This window comes from Ooceraea biroi, chromosome 10 (assembly GCF_003672135.1).
Source record: "Ooceraea biroi isolate clonal line C1 chromosome 10, Obir_v5.4, whole genome shotgun sequence".
Lineage (NCBI taxonomy): Eukaryota > Metazoa > Arthropoda > Insecta > Hymenoptera > Formicidae > Ooceraea > Ooceraea biroi.
The window spans coordinates 7,221,918-7,238,673 of NC_039515.1; the positions used below are offsets into that span (position 1 = coordinate 7,221,918).

General features: G+C 38.9%; 2 protein-coding genes across 2 annotated transcripts; both read right to left on the reverse strand.

Moving 5' to 3' along the window:
• Positions 1–290: 290 nt before the first annotated feature.
• Positions 291–6,839, reverse strand: LOC105283770 (dynein regulatory complex subunit 2). Its single transcript, XM_011346805.3, has 6 exons — positions 6,109–6,839; positions 5,779–6,031; positions 1,438–1,661; positions 980–1,375; positions 730–861; positions 291–669 (listed from the first exon to the last, which is right to left on the reverse strand). The coding sequence occupies exons 1-6, from the start codon at positions 6,241–6,243 to the stop codon at positions 475–477; spliced, it is 1,335 nt and encodes a 444-aa protein (XP_011345107.1). The 5' UTR covers positions 6,244–6,839; the 3' UTR covers positions 291–474.
• A 697-nt stretch (positions 6,840–7,536) lies between these two features.
• Positions 7,537–11,179, reverse strand: LOC105283769 (differentially expressed in FDCP 6 homolog). The gene is made up of 9 exons (XM_011346804.3): positions 10,583–11,179; positions 10,249–10,368; positions 9,639–9,854; positions 9,445–9,560; positions 9,251–9,374; positions 8,763–9,104; positions 8,473–8,674; positions 8,234–8,389; positions 7,537–8,036 (listed from the first exon to the last, which is right to left on the reverse strand). The coding sequence occupies exons 1-9, from the start codon at positions 10,679–10,681 to the stop codon at positions 7,786–7,788; spliced, it is 1,626 nt and encodes a 541-aa protein (XP_011345106.1). The 5' UTR covers positions 10,682–11,179; the 3' UTR covers positions 7,537–7,785.
• Positions 11,180–16,756: the final 5,577 nt, after the last annotated feature.

The window sequence follows — 16,756 nt, forward strand, 5'->3', positions numbered from 1 at the left end:
GCAGTATTTTTATAAAACTATCTAATAAAGATTTTAATTGCAATCCTGATGTATTTTGCACTTTTAACACCGATTTCTCGAAGTATCTTATATTAGGAGCACACTTTCTCGATCCTGCGTAAAGCTTTTTTTTCAAATTTGTTTAATTTTCAGAAAAAATAATATTTAAATTCGATTTTTCATTTCACCAACCTAAAGCTTATTAAATTCTCTTCAAGATAACGTATTACATTTAAAAATTCTGCCTATAGATTTCTTTACATTCGGCAAAATCGATATGGTATCTCATAATCGGGGACTTTCCTCTACTTATGTGGGAGATATAAAAAAGTTATCCGAACTCTTTTTTTAATTATATTTTTGACGAGATTCGTGTGAATGCGTGAATTCAAGATTAAAAACCGATTAATAAATTAAAAGATTAATATACTTCCGACCTAATGAAACTTATTTCGGTGCAGGAGGCAGGTCGATTTATACAGGAACGGACATAAGTGGCCTTATAGTCGAGGTTCTAGAAACGGTTAGGAGATACATGCGTAAGGTGTTTCTCAGCTGCTTGTTCTCGAAAGACAGTTTGTCGCATTCCTTTCTCATAAAGACGTTCTCGGCTTTAATATAATTGAACTGCTCCCAGAAGTTCTCCAGTTTATTGAACGGCTCGGATATCTGCAAATCATCTCATTTGTGGCAGGAACTTCGTGCATAGGTTGCTCATGCAATGCTTACACAATCGGTGAGAGTCTCTTGCGGCTCGTGCAAAGTGTACTTCTGAACAATTAACGAGGATGGCTCCAAATTTGAACACATCTTCAGCAGCGAGAGTAACGCCGAGCCCTTCTCCGACATCCTTCGCAAGTCCTGCAAAACGAATGCGATTGGAAGGCACTCCTGCACTTCTCCAGGCAAGATCCGAATTGTAATTTTTCAAGTAATGTCCAGTGTTAAATTAGATGAGATTAGAACTCGATAGTCTTACTTTTAGGACGCTAGTGCTGACGATAGTTAATTTCTTCAGCTGGGTGGCGTCCAGCATTTGACTCACGGAGAAGTCCTGTCTCAGACTTTCAATTCTCTTCCTCATGCGCACGACCTGATCTCCCAGCTCCGTTATTCTCTGCTGTCTCTTCCGCGATAACGCGTGCGTGTCCTGTTTCAGGCTCTTGATCGTGCCTTGCAAGTACGCGTGCAATCTCGGATATTGTGCCGCGTCCGCGCGGTAAATGTCATCCTGCTCCTTCAGGTATTCATACTGCTTTCTTATATCTTCCCCCGTGATGTTCTCGTACTCGGTTATCGTCTCGGTAAGCTGTCGCCATAGTTTCTCAATCTCGTTGGACGTGTATTGCGTCAAGCGCGATAAGGAGTCTTCCTTCTGAAATATTTTTGATCGAAAGGGCCGAGTTGATCCATTATAAATTAACATGATATTCTTACCAAGTATACAATGCCGTATATGTTAACGGCGTTCCGAATCTTCGTTTGCGTCAATCTGTTTTCTATTTCCTTCTCCTGCCCAAAAATGATGCTCTGTAATTGGCTGCAGCGTTGCTCTAGGCTCTCCTGTATTTTATTTAATTCGTTTACATCCTTTGAAACAACACGATCGCGCTCGCGTGCAAAAAACTCGTGCAGATGCTCGCATCTCTGTTTGTATCTCCCTGTATCATATTAATACGATAAGCAATACATGAATCTATATGGATATACCACACATAAATATTCATATAAGGAATTTAGAGAAATAATAATATATAAATGTATAAATCTAATTAAAACTAAAATATATTAATTTGTACAAATATAGATTTGTCCTATATACGAATATTAAAATTAAAATTAGAAATATAAAATAATCAAAAGCACCCAGATAGCCAAGTCTGCCGAAAGCAGATGATGCTAACTATCTGCTATAAACTATTGCCAGCCAAAAGACAACAAATTTGATACAGAAGTCGTTATTAACGATTAATTCGACTAATTGGTGCCAGAAATGTAACAGAGCTTGCTCACAAAATCTAAGAACAGATTGGCGGCAGAAACCGAGCAGAATCTGCAAACATGGCTTGAAGTCGGATTGTCGACAGAAACCGAGCAAGATCTGCGCGCGCGGAATCTAACGGCAGATTGGCAGCAGAAACCGAACAGGATCCGCAGCTTTTGACAGTATTCAAATTTACACGGCTATGAATATGTGTTTTCGCTCCGCACCGCTATGCGGTGCACGCGTCGAGTTCTTACTCGATGTTAAGATTTAGCCTAACAATTATATAAGTTAATATACGCGCCTTGGCATGATAATATTAATTTTTCTGAAAATTTTTGCACTTGCGACACAGAGGCTCCCATGGACAGCGTCCACGTAGTTCACGCACGCCACGAGCAATCTGAAGTTCGAAAGCAAAATTCGGACTTCGGATTAGAATAAATTAACAATAAGAGAGAGATTATGCAACGAACTGTCAGAAAGACACATCAAGCCAAATGTACTTTAATTTAACAAACAAACAAATGCGTTCTTTTAACACATGGTAATATAAAATGCCAATTTATAGTGTGTTAAAAGTAAACACGTGCTTTAATATATCGTGAATATGAATGGCCAAAAGCTGCAGATTCTGTTCGGCTTCTGCCGTCAATCTGCCGTCAAATGTTAACAGATCCTGCTCGGTTTCTGCCGCCAACCTGCCGTCAGAGTCTGTTAGCAGGCTCCGCTGGCAGATCACTATCCTAACGCGGACATAACGGATGCCAATTTGCTATCAACTTCTGCAGTAATCTGTTGCCAATCTGCTGGCAAATTGCACACATTTTGCTTACCCGGATAGCCAAGTCTGCCGAAAGCAGATGATGCCAACTATCTTCTATCAACTATTGCCAGCCAAAAGACAACAAATTTGATACAGAAGTCGTTATTAACGATTAATTCGACTAATTGGTGCCAGAAATGTAACAGAGCTTGCTCACAAAATCTAAGAACAGATTGGCGGCAGAAACCGAGCAGAATCTGCAAACATGGCTTGAAGTCGGATTGTCGACAGAAACCGAGCAAGATCTGCGCGCGCGGAATCTAACGGCAGATTGGCAGCAGAAACCGAACAGGATCCGCAGCTTTTGACAGTATTCAAATTTACACGGCTATGAATATGTGTTTTCGCTCCGCACCGCTATGCGGTGCACGCGTCGAGTTCTTACTCGATGTTAAGATTTAGCCTAACAATTATATAAGTTAATATACGCGCCTTGGCATGATAATATTAATTTTTCTGAAAATTTTTGCACTTGCGACACAGAGGCTCCCATGGACAACGTCCACGTAGTTCACGCACGCCACGAGCAATCTGAAGTTCGAAAGCAAAATTCGGACTTCGGATTGGAATAAATTAACAATAAGAGAGAAATTATGCAACGAACTGTCAGAAAGACACATCAAGCCAAATGTACTTTAATTTAACAAACAAACAAATGCGTTCTTTTAACACATGGTAATATAAAATGCCAATTTATAGTGTGTTAAAAGTAAACACGTGCTTTAATATATCGTGAATATGAATGGCCAAAAGCTGCAGATTCTGTTCGGCTTCTGCCGTCAATCTGCCGTCAAATGTTAACAGATCCTGCTCGGTTTCTGCCGCCAACCTGCCGTCAGAGTCTGTTAGCAGGCTCCGCTGGCAGATCACTATCCTAACGCGGACATAACGGATGCCAATTTGCTATCAACTTCTGCAGTAATCTGTTGCCAATCTGCTGGCAAATTGCACACATTTTGCTTACCCGGATAGCCAAGTCTGCCGAAAGCAGATGATGCCAACTATCTTCTATCAACTATTGCCAGCCAAAAGACAACAAATTTGATACAGAAGTCGTTATTAACGATTAATTCGACTAATTGGTGCCAGAAATGTAACAGAGCTTGCTCACAAAATCTAAGAACAGATTGGCGGCAGAAACCGAGCAGAATCTGCAAACATGGCTTGAAGTCGGATTGTCGACAGAAACCGAGCAAGATCTGCGCGCGCGGAATCTAACGGCAGATTGGCAGCAGAAACCGAACAGGATCCGCAGCTTTTGACAGTATTCAAATTTACACGGCTATGAATATGTTTTCGCTCCGCACCGCTATGCGGTGCACGCGTCGAGTTCTTACTCGATGTTAAGATTTAGCCTAACAGTTATATAAGTTAATATACGCGCCTTGGCATGATAATATTAATTTTTCTGAAAATTTTTGCACTTGCGACACAGAGGCTCCCATGAACAGCGTCCACGTAGTTCACGCACGCCACGAGCAATCTGAAGTTCGAAAGCAAAATTCGGACTTCGGATTAGAATAAATTAACAATAAGAGAGAGATTATGCAACGAACTGTCAGAAAGACACATCAAGCCAAATGTACTTTAATTTAACAAACAAACAAATGCGTTCTTTTAACACATGGTAATATAAAATGCCAATTTATAGTGTGTTAAAAGTAAACACGTGCTTTAATATATCGTGAATATGAATGGCCAAAAGCTGCAGATTCTGTTCGGCTTCTGCCGTCAATCTGCCGTCAAATGTTAACAGATCCTGCTCGGTTTCTGCCGCCAATCTGCCGTCAGAGTCTGTTAGCAGGCTCCGCTGGCAGATCACTATCCTAACGCGGACATAACGGATGCCAATTTGCTATCAACTCCTGCAGTAATCTGTTGCCAATCTGCTGGCAAATTGCACACATTTTGCTTACCCGGATAGCCAAGTCTGCCGAAAGCAGATGATGCCAACTATCTTCTATCAACTATTGCCAGCCAAAAGACAACAAATTTGATACAGAAGTCGTTATTAACGATTAATTCGACTAATTGGTGCCAGAAATGTAACAGAGCTTGCTCACAAAATCTAAGAACAGATTGGCGGCAGAAACCGAGCAGAATCTGCAAACATGGCTTGAAGTCGGATTGTCGACAGAAACCGAGCAAGATCTGCGCGCGCGGAATCTAACGGCAGATTGGCAGCAGAAACCGAACAGGATCCGCAGCTTTTGACAGTATTCAAATTTACACGGCTATGAATATGTGTTTTCGCTCCGCACCGCTATGCGGTGCACGCGTCGAGTTCTTACTCGATGTTAAGATTTAGCCTAACAATTATATAAGTTAATATACGCGCCTTGGCATGATAATATTAATTTTTCTGAAAATTTTTGCACTTGCGACACAGAGGCTCCCATGGACAGCGTCCACGTAGTTCACGCACGCCACGAGCAATCTGAAGTTCGAAAGCAAAATTCGGACTTCGGATTAGAATAAATTAACAATAAGAGAGAGATTATGCAACGAACTGTCAGAAAAACACATCAAACCAAATGTACTTTAATTTAACAAACAAACAAATGCGTTCTTTTAACACATGGTAATATAAAATGCCAATTTATAGTGTGTTAAAAGTAAACACGTGCTTTAATATATCGTGAATATGAATGGCCAAAAGCTGCAGATTCTGTTCGGCTTCTGCCGTCAATCTGCCGTCAAATGTTAACAGATCCTGCTCGGTTTCTGCCGCCAATCTGCCGTCAGAGTCTGTTAGCAGGCTCCGCTGGCAGAACACTATCCTAACGCGGACATAACGGATGCCAATTTGCTATCAACTCCTGCAGTAATCTGTTGCCAATCTGCTGGCAGATTGCACACATTTTGCTTACTCGGCATATGCAATTACATGAAAACTAAAATTTATATTAAATAAATTCGAGATTTAATTATAAAATTGTTTTACGCATAAATTATATGATTAAACTACCAATTATTAGATCTATCGTCTGAATATGAGCCTCTTGCAGCCTTCTGTGATCCATATCGGCCATCTTTAGTTCATCATATAAACGCTGTATCACGAGGTCCTTGGTCTTCAATATGCGATCGAAATTTCTCCAGAGACATTCTACATCCTCGTGAAGCTCCTTACATTTTATCCGTCGCAGAATAAATCGCCACTGTTCGTTAATCTTCGCGGTATTCAGCCGCGAGAACGCTTCCTCACGTCTCAACTTGTTCTGTATTTCAAGATTGCAAAAAGTTTACACACGTGCAATTGCTTTGTAATATAATTTTGTTTTGAAACATGCAATACTTTGGTGAACGCCGCAATCAATTGTTGCTTGCGTCGTTTAGCCTCCATCTCCAATTCGGCTCGGTGTTGCAAGTAACGAGCGCGCTCCTCGTCGCTCATACGAGCCAGTTTGTCTCCCTTTCCCTTTTTCGGCATTTTGCGGCAAGATGAAGAATTTTACACTTTGATTAGTATTCAGATCGTTTATTCTTAACAAGATACAAATTTTTCTCAAAAATAACAACACAGTGGAACTAGGCAGAGTCAGCCATATGTAGCTGCTCATGTTTGATCAATAGCATGTGCTTTACTTGTATAAAGTATTACATCGTTTATGTGGAACGTTATAAAAATGTTATCCAACTTGAATCAGGCCCGATTCGACATGGACAAAGTGCTAAATTAACAATCAATTCTTCAGGCCATTTTATTTAAATAAGAATATAAAAACGTATTTCCACGTACGTATTAAAAATGATTCTGTATTCTAACAAAATCAACCGTAAGTTCTTAAAATTATTTAAAGCATTAAATACTCTCTTATCTGTAATAATACACGTTCGAAGGGAAAAATGTATATATAAATATGGTATTCTGTCATATCATGGATATCAAATTGAGACGTTTTTATAAAATACTTGAAGTGAACGTTTGCAAAACTGGCAAACACTTCATGTCAATTTAATTAAATTAAGGGGGGAGCCTGCTTTAGAACGTTGAAAATAAGGTATAATTTTACGAATTGTTTTGGAGAAACTATACAGCGGATCATTATAAAACTTTGATGCATTTATTAGTACATGTTTAAAGATAAAAAAAATTATTTTTTTATTTGAATATATCGCCTGTAGAGGTCGTCCTGGAGGCATCTTAGTGCAGCCGGCATTGTAAATTGGTGAGCATTCTCCTGCCTCCAAATTTCATCCAAACTGAAAAATTGAAATATTTTCTCGTTATTTATGAATTCCCATCGTCGATGAACCTTTAATATTCATAAAAACATTAAGTTAAACAATTACTTTTGCATGAAAAAGTTCAACAACTTTGCCTAAAAATCGTACTTTTGTGTTCTAAGCTCCACCATTTTGGCACTTTTCAACTTTTTTCTTCTCTCTTTGGTTCATCGACGATGGGAATTCATAAATAACGAGAACATATTTCAATTTTTCAGTTTGGACGAAATTTGGAGGCAGGAGAATGCTCAGCAATTTGCAATGCCGGCGACGCGGCTGCACTAAGATTTCTCCAGGACGACCTCTACAAGCGATATATTCAAATCAAGAAATAATTTTGTTTATCTTTAAACATGTACTAATAAATGCATCAAAGTTTTATAATGATCCGCTGTATAGTTTCTCCAAAAACAATTCGTAAAATATACCTTATTTTCAGCGTTCTAAAGCAGGCTCCCCCCTTAAATTAAAAGTTCGCATACGCGAGTCTAAATACTTTTTGGCTAAGGTTACGGACGAGGCAAGATTGTCGCGAATAAGGAACTATCAAATTCGTACTCTGATCGAAGCTCGCTCATGAAGATCTCTTGCGTTCTCGTCGCGAAAGATAGTGTTGCTGCCCCGCAACGTATATAATAGTTTCTATATAGGCTCTTTGTGTTATTCTATTTGGTGGAATACTTTAATGCAATTCGAACAATAAACATCGACTTCCTTTCAACCCTTGCCAGCGGTGCAAAACGTGTCAGACGTTTTTCCGTAACGTTACAGACCTGCCATCAATCTTTTCTACGGACAGCGGTCGTTCCTTCGTCGTCGGTATGAAACTCTGCGTGCGTCTGATCCTCTCGCCTCCTCTCAGAGAACGAGTCACGATTTGCTCTTCTAATAGAAGTTGGGCCTCTTCGGAGCGTTTCACCTTCTCGCACGCGGCACGCAACTCGGCGTCCAAGTGTCCCCTCTCCGCCTCTAGCTGCTGAAGTCGCAACTCGGCATCTAAAAATCGCAGCAAAGGGTGGCATTAGTATAAAATCAAATTAAAATAAACAATATGATTAAAATATAAGATAAATGATTTAAAATATAAGATAAAAAGTGCAGAACAGAAAAACTCGAATTTTAGAAAATTTAATGTAGCAAGTGAAAAGAGTTTCTAATCAAGAAATGTGTTATTTTTCATTCAAAGAAGGTACCTTGCAATTGCCTCTCGTTTTCTTGCTGCATTCGCTCGAATTCCAGCCTCTTCATCTTCTCCATTTCCAGCAATTCCTGCTGCTCCTGCTGCAGTCTCTCCAATTGCTCCCTCTTCTCCCATTCCTCGCGCAATACTCGCGCTTGTAAACTTCGCACTGCAACGTGCAATGCGCGCGTTTAGTTGTATAATATGACAAAATGTTAAAAACACCGTGATGTATAAATTAAATGCTTTTACCTATTTCCTCATCACGCAAAGCCTGTTTCTCCTCTTGCAGCAATAGCTCCAGCTTCTGTTTCACATCCTCCAGCTGCTGGACCTTCGCACCTTCCTCCTTCGACAGAGCCTCCAGCTTCCGAGCCTGGATCTCAGCTGCGATTCTAGCTTGCCTCTCATGTTGTAGCTCCAACTTGGTCTCTTCTTTCTCCTGTTTGGTCGCCTGACAACCGCAAAAACACGTTATTAGACGAATAAGATCGTTAGCATTGTTTTACTTTGCTGAGTTGCTAGTTATTCTATCTTTTTACTTGTCGTAAGGATCTCCTTTGGTTCGCCAAGCTCCTCTGATATCCGATCTTCTCCCCGGCATGTTGAATGGCCGTTTGCAGAGCCGCGAGCCACTGCAGCCTTCCCTTGTGGTCTTCCGCCGCCAGCTCTATGCATCTGTGCTCAGGCGTGCTGAGCACGAATTTCCTCTCCGGTCTTCCGCTGTTGGTCAAAGTGTCCGCCCAGCAGTTGGCGTTCAGCAGTATCACTCCGGACGGCTCCTTCTGCTGGGAATCCTTGTAATACGCCAGTTCGCCAGGACGCAGCACGAACCAAAAGTACCGCAGCGTTGGCAGTAAGAAGCCCTTCTTCATTAAATAACCCTGTAACAAAATTTCGTAACACATACTTGCAGAACAAAATAATAGCTATATAATTACAATATAATTTACATATGTAATTGTACGTAATTTAATTTTTTCCCGATTTGCCGTTGTAAGTTTTGCAGTTTTGAGCAAAGCGCACTTACCTTCTTCACCACATTGTCCACGTAAATCTGATAGAGATCATCAATCGCCTCCGTCAGTGCCATGGTATCCAGAGTGTTGCCACCACTGTACTTGGATTCCAGAACCGCCAGGAACGTGGGAAATCTAACGCGTGGAATATTTTGTAAACAAACTGTGTCTCATATTTTTATCTTTGATCCGACAGATAAGATACCTGAACATTCCGATAGCCGCTGATAGAGCCGAGAAATCTGCCGCGTCCCATTGCAGACCCAAAGACATCACCAAATGTGAGGCAATCCTTGCCACTTCATCGCCGTGCAACACTACCTGCGTCGCAGAGATAAATGTATCAGGCATCGTAAAGAGTTTTCTCGTGATCCGACTTGTAAAGGAATAATGGCCAACCAAATAAGAGTCCGTCGCATCCGGCTCTGTCTCAGCCAACAGGCAAAATATTCTGAACAGCTGGTAAACACTATGATCCTCGAAAACAGGATGGCTTCGAGGATCTCTTCTTTCCAAATACAGCTTCTTGCAAACCAGCCAGCAAATCTCGTCTATCCCCTCTTCTAATGTTCTTAATGTTTGTATGGAGGTACTATCAGTCACGGAGGAGAATACCTGAAGTAATAAAACATTAATTACAGTGACTGATGAAACGTATTCGATTGAATGAGAAAGCGAAGCGAATTAACGCTCTTAATTGAAAATAGAAGAAAAAACACTTTAAATAAAGCTTGAAACAATTTAGATATTTAAAATAATATTTAAAGATAGAAAAATTAAGTAAAAAATATTTCAAATTCTTTCAAAGTAATTGATTTTTATTTTTATTTTATGCTTAAAATACTCTAATTTATTTTTGTATTTCTAATGTTTACTGTAATCACTTCTTTTTATAAAATACTGAAAATTTAAATGCAGATAAATGCTCAAGCAATTTTCAACAGAACAGTAACATTTGCCCTACTTTACAGATAATCTAGTTTCAGTTTTCTTTCTCGTGGTATCTTACTTCTTTCTGCAGATAGTAGATATATTGGTCGAATGTCAGACTCTGCGTGCTCCGATAATGCTCCAAGCCCTTCTCTACTCCATATAAGTCCATCAATGTGCCAATATTGGCTGTCAACACCTGCAAACGAGTATCAATCATAAAAAAATATTCCTTATTCAATTACGTAAAAAAATATCTTACTTTCTAAGTGATAAAAATTTCAAAAGATCAAATGAAACATATATTCTTAATAAAATATGCCTGGAAAATAAATAAAATATGAGACATGTATGAACGACAGATTCGCCACGCCCGAACTTTTTTCGTTCCGAAATTCTTCCAGCGTTCTCACCTTCAGCTTCGACTTGGCGACCGTGTTGGTGCCGTCGGCCTGCAGCGCATGGAACGCATGCCAGATGCTGTTGGTGAGGTTTTTGAGCAGGTAGGCCATCGCGGTTGCGCGACTCGGCCGGCAGCAACAGGTGTCCCCCGTTTTCCTCTATCGCGTCCGTGCACCGCCTTTGGTGTTGGCCGACACTCGCGAGCGCATGTCTTTCGCCAAATGACCGGGAATGGCGCGCTTCACCCTCCTTCCTCGCTTCGCTCGCTCCTCACGGTGTCTACATGCTTCGCAGTCCTGTCATTCGCCACTCTCGCACTCTCGGATGACGCATATATCGTTCACGTTCAGAATCATTACGGGAGTTTAAGATAATCATTGTACGTTCCTGCACTTTCTGCCCGTTGAGCGTTTTCTCCCTCTCTCTCCCTCTCTCTCCCTCTCGCTGTTGAAAGAGTTGAGCTTACGTCTATCTCGTTTCAATCGCGAAGAATGTAATAAAGTGCAGTTCAAGCAAACACGCCGCATATATCCATAACTCCGTCTTCGTTTATCATCATTTTCTACACTTCTCCGACAGTCGATAACCTCGTTCTTTCTTTATTTGTATGAAGCCTGAACATAGGCATTTGTGGAGGTGCAAGCAGTGTAGTGTACAAGCAACGGCATAAATGCCTTCCTTCGGTTATGAGTAACGGTCGGTAACGGCAGATGGCACGACTGTGATGCGGACGGTAAAGTCACTAGATTGATAAAGTACCGCAATCCGTGGTAAAATACGTGGAATAAAAATGGCGTTGGAAGTGTACTTAGTGCAAACATGCAACTTATCAACACACTAAGTGCAATTCTACGAAGCAGCGTTGCGTTGTATCTCCATTGAGAAAGGTTACGTATTGTGATAGATGTGAAGAGAACATAATTGTGATGAAAACACCGTGTAGTTGGAATTAAAATGGCGGACGATTGCGGTACTTTATCTATCTAGTGACTTTAGTGGACGGAGGCGGCGCGGCGCACACAGGCGAATTCTTACAAATTCAAAACCTAAAATATAAAATTAAGGTGTTTCCGAAATCTAGTTTAATAAATAATGTATTGACTATCAAAGAATCATTTGCAGTTATGAACAAAAATTAACCATTGTTTTAAAAAAATGCCATTTTTAATCTGACGAGTTCATATTTTTGCGAAAATTAAAAACTTAGTTATTGTTTGTATTTTAATAACATTAAGAACTCATCGATCAAAATGATAAGAACGTGCTAATAACATAAGCATCGCCAGCGTAAACATAGTATGTATACATACTAATATATTTTTATATATATATATACTATAATATTGTTAAAGCTAAATAATAAATAATAATAATATAAAATTTATTAAGAATATTTTTCAATACATCTATTTAATATATATATAAGCAGCGTTGCGTTGTATCTCCATTGAGAAAGGTTACGTATTGTGATAGATGTGAAGAGAACATAATTGTGATGAAAACACCGTGTAGTCGGAATTAAAATGGCGGACGATTGCGGTACTTTATCTATCTAGTGACTTTAGTGGACGGAGGCGGCGCGGCGCACACAGGCGAATTCTTACAAATTCAAAACCTAAAATATAAAATTAAGGTGTTTTCGAAATCTAGTTTAATAAATAATGTATTGACTATCAAAGAATCATTTGCAGTTATGAACAAAAATTAACCATTGTTTTTAAAAAATGCCATTTTTAATCTGACGAGTTCATATTTTTGCAAAAATTAAAAACTAAGTTATTGTTTGTATTTTAATAACATTAAGAACTCATCGATCAAAATGATAAGAACGTGCTAATAACATAAGCATCGCCAGCGTAAACATAGTATGTATACATACTAATATATTTTTATGTATATATACTATAATATTGTTAAAGCTAAATAATAAATAATAATAATATAAAATTTATTAAGAATATTTTTCAATATATCTATTTAATATATATATAAGATATATTATATATATACAAGGTGTCTGAGACCACCCGTACATGCCGAATATTTTGATAACTGAGCGTGACAGATAAAAATGTTTTAATCAAAAGTTGTAGGGCTTTAACAATTACATGAAATGGTGATACATATTTGACCTTGACAGCAGTTATGCAGGAAGTCTCAAGGTCAACTTTAAAATCTTAAATGGAAACTCCCATTTTTTATTATATCATCTTCTTCTACCAATTAATTGGAACAACTTTTGTCTGAAACATGTTTTCTGAAAATGCCTCCATAGTGATACCAAATACTATGTTACACAAACCAATTATGAATACGTAAAAGCATTTAAAAAAAACTGAAATAGCTGTCCCAAATACGGGACAGCTATTTCAGTTTTTTTTAAATGCTTTTACGTATTCATAATTGGTTTGTGTAACATAGTATTTGGTATCACTATGGAGGCATTTTCAGAAAACATGTTTCAGACAAAAGTTGTTCCAATTAATTGGTAGAAGAAGATGATATAATAAAAAATGGGAGTTTCCATTTAAGATTTTAAAGTTGACCTTGAGACTTCCTGCATAACTGCTGTCAAGGTCAAATATGTATCACCATTTCATGTAATTGTTAAAGCCCTACAACTTTTGATTAAAACATTTTTATCTGTCACGCTCAGTTATCAAAATATTCGGCATGTACGGGTGGTCTCAGACACCCTGTATATATTTAATATATGATATATGGAAAGTTATTCAAGAAATATGTTTGAGACTGTTTCGACGTTATTAAATCTCTGGTGGCCCTGAAAAGGACCGATTTTTGGCCCTGAAAAATAATATATATTACTGCAGATAATGCGAGTTAGTCGCATACAGTGATGACAGCCTCATTGTTTGCGAGTAAAGGTCGTTCTACATTAGACGCAAGCAAGCAATCGCATGAACGTAAGCTGCACTACTTCCGATCGTAAACTGCTCGCAAGCAGCAGTCACAAAGTTTGGTCAAATTTGACATTTGCGTCTCTGCGATTTGCAATAACCTGAGCGTCGAACTTTGTTATCATGGCAACTATATGATATAATCCCAGCAAACACAAAGTAACAGGTAATATACATGTTAGTTATAATTTCCCACTCAACAATGTAATTGTTACATAACACGTATGTTATGTTGTATTTATATTAATGAGTGGGAAATTATAACTAACATGTATATTACCTGTTACTTTGTGTTTGCTGGGATAAGACTCGTGCGACTTGCGATTAATGTGCATGTGGTCAATCGCTTGCGACTAATGTAGAACAACCTTTACGCAGCCTCGAAAAGAAGAAATAAGCAGGGAGAGTTCCGGCTTCTCTCGACGACGACGTTTTGTTTATAACATCACTGGACTCGCGTATCGTTTATATACCCAACGGGGTGTGTCGATGCGAACCAATGAAATGCATATAACGAATTCTTCAATTCCTATTGGCGATTAATTAGCGAGTCCAATGTTACGATTTCACGGAAAAACAATGCACAATCTGAAAATGAGCCGCAGCGCTTCCCGCAAATCGTATAAATACAACTCGCGGGATGCGTTTTATCTTGTGACTTATTGCAGGTGCGCGTTAAGTCGTGTTTAAAAATTTGTGCCCCGAGGTGAGAGGTCGCATAGTGGGACAGTGGCAAGCTAGAAGATGAGTAGCAGATATTGCTGCTGATATTCCATGTTCCACAAAGACAGTACGCACGTGGATACAGCGGTATGCTGAAGGCGGTGATCATGCATTGCATGATCGCCGACCACGACGGACGACACGGGACGAAGACGAAAATCTCGTCGCTTCAATGCAACAACGGCCTTTTGGCACAGTTGCAGAAGCCATCCAGACTGCGGACGTCGACATATCGGACAGGACTGCAAGACGACGACTAAACGAAGCCGGACTTCACTGCTATCGTCCAGCTCACAAAATTCCGTTGACTCCTGAACATCGGGAGCAACGTGTCGCGTTTGCTTTGGACAGCTTGGCGACAAGCCGTGAGAAATGGGAGGCCACGATCTGGACCGATGAAAAGGTCTTTGTATCGTGTACCGACCGTCAACCTCACGTATGGCGATTACGTGATCAACGGTTGAATCCTAATCATGTTGTGCCTATCCACAGAAGTGGAAGGATTTCCTGTGCAACGTGGGGCTGGATTTCTGGCGCTACAATCGGAGAGCTGGTGGACATTCCCACACGCATGAACTCTGCGCAGTACATTCGCATACTGGAAGAAGTATTTCTTCCGTCGGTACGTGAAATCTACCCCGCAGAAGACAGGCCAGTTATTCGATTAGCGCAGGATAATTCTAGTGTCCATTCATCGCGGGAAACACAAGCATGGTTTCGGAATCATCCGGAGATTCATTTGATCCAATGGCCTACTCGTTCGCCAGATCTAAATTTGATCGAAAATGTTTGGGCACAAATGGTTCAACGATGGGAACCAAGAAGGGAGAGGACGACAGCAGCGTTAGCCGCCCATGCGAGAGAAGTCTGGGAAGAACTTCAGTTTCAACCCGACTTCCTCGCAAATTTGATTGATTCCTAATCGACTCAATCAAGTTATCGATCGTGACGGATACTGGACTGATTACTGACTGACGGACTATTCACTATCGACCTCTTTACCGGAAAAAATCGGTCCTTTTCAGGGCCACCAGAGATTTAATAACGTCGAAACAGTCTCAAACATATTTCTTGAATAACTTTCCATATATCATATATTAAATATATATATATAATATATCTTATATATATATATTAAATAGATATATTGAAAAATATTCTTAATAAATTTTATATTATTATTATTTATTATTTAGCTTTAACAATATTATAGTATATATACATAAAAATATATTAGTATGTATACATACTATGTTTACGCTAGCGATACTTATGTTATTAGCACGTTCTTATCATTTTGATCGATGAGTTCTTAATGTTATTAAAATACAAACAATAACTTAGTTTTTAATTTTTACAAAAATATGAACTCGTCAGATTAAAAATGGCATTTTTTTAAAACAATGGTTAATTTTTGTTCATAACTGCAAATGATTCTTTGATAGTCAATACATTATTTATTAAACTAGATTTCGGAAACACCTTAATTTTATATTTTAGGTTTTGAATTTGTAAGAATTCGCCTGTGTGCGCCGCGCCGCCTCCGTCCACTAAAGTCACTAGATAGATAAAGTACCGCAATCGTCCGCCATTTTAATTCCGACTACACGGTGTTTTCATCACAATTATGTTCTCTTCACATCTATCACAATACGTAACCTTTCTCAATGGAGATACAACGCAACGCTGCTTATATATATATTAAATAGATGTATTGAAAAATATTCTTAATAAATTTTATATTATTATTATTTATTATTTAGCTTTAACAATATTATAGTATATATACATATATATAGTATATATACATAAAAATATATTAGTATGTATACATACTATGTTTACGCTGGCGATGCTTATGTTATTAGCACGTTCTTATCATTTTGATCGATGAGTTCTTAATGTTATTAAAATACAAACAATAACTTAGTTTTTAATTTTTGCAAAAATATGAACTCGTCAGATTAAAAATGGCATTTTTTAAAAACAATGGTGAATTTTTGTTCATAACTGCAAATGATTCTTTGATAGTCAATACATTATTTATTAAACTAGATTTCGAAAACACCTTAATTTTATATTTTAGGTTTTGAATTTGTAAGAATTCGCCTGTGTGCGCCGCGCCGCCTCCGTCCACTAAAGTCACTAGATAGATAAAGTACCGCAATCGTCCGCCATTTTAATTCCAACCACACGGTGTTTTCATCACAATTATGTTTTCTTCACATCTATCAGAATATGTAACCTTTCTCAATGGAGATACAACGCAACGCTGCTTCGTAGAATTGCACTTAGTGTGTTGATAAGTTGCATGTTTGCACTAAGTACACTTCCAACGCCATTTTTATTCCACGTATTTTACCACGGATTGCGGTACTTTATCAATCTAGTGACTTTACCGTCCGCATCACAGTCGTGCCATCTGCCGTTACCGACCGTTACTCATAACCGAAGGAAGGCATTTATGCCGTTGCTTGTACCGACTGGCGAAAGTTACTGAACTGACCCGCGAAAATTGAAATGAGTTTGTTTTCTAGATGTCGC

Coding starts and splice junctions, on each gene's coding strand:
- LOC105283770 (XM_011346805.3), bottom strand. CDS start 6,243: ATGCCGAAAAAGGGAAAGGGAGACAAACTGGCTCGTATGAGCGACGAG. Junction 1,376..1,437: donor TATACGGCATTGTATACTTG/GTAAGAATATCA, acceptor AAAATATTTCAG/AAGGAAGACTCCTTATCGCG. Junction 862..979: donor TCAGCACTAGCGTCCTAAAA/GTAAGACTATCG, acceptor TTCGTTTTGCAG/GACTTGCGAAGGATGTCGGA.
- LOC105283769 (XM_011346804.3), bottom strand. CDS start 10,681: ATGGCCTACCTGCTCAAAAACCTCACCAACAGCATCTGGCATGCGTTC. Junction 10,369..10,582: donor TCGCCAAGTCGAAGCTGAAG/GTGAGAACGCTG, acceptor ACTCGTTTGCAG/GTGTTGACAGCCAATATTGG. Junction 8,675..8,762: donor AAAGGAGATCCTTACGACAA/GTAAAAAGATAG, acceptor TGCGGTTGTCAG/GCGACCAAACAGGAGAAAGA.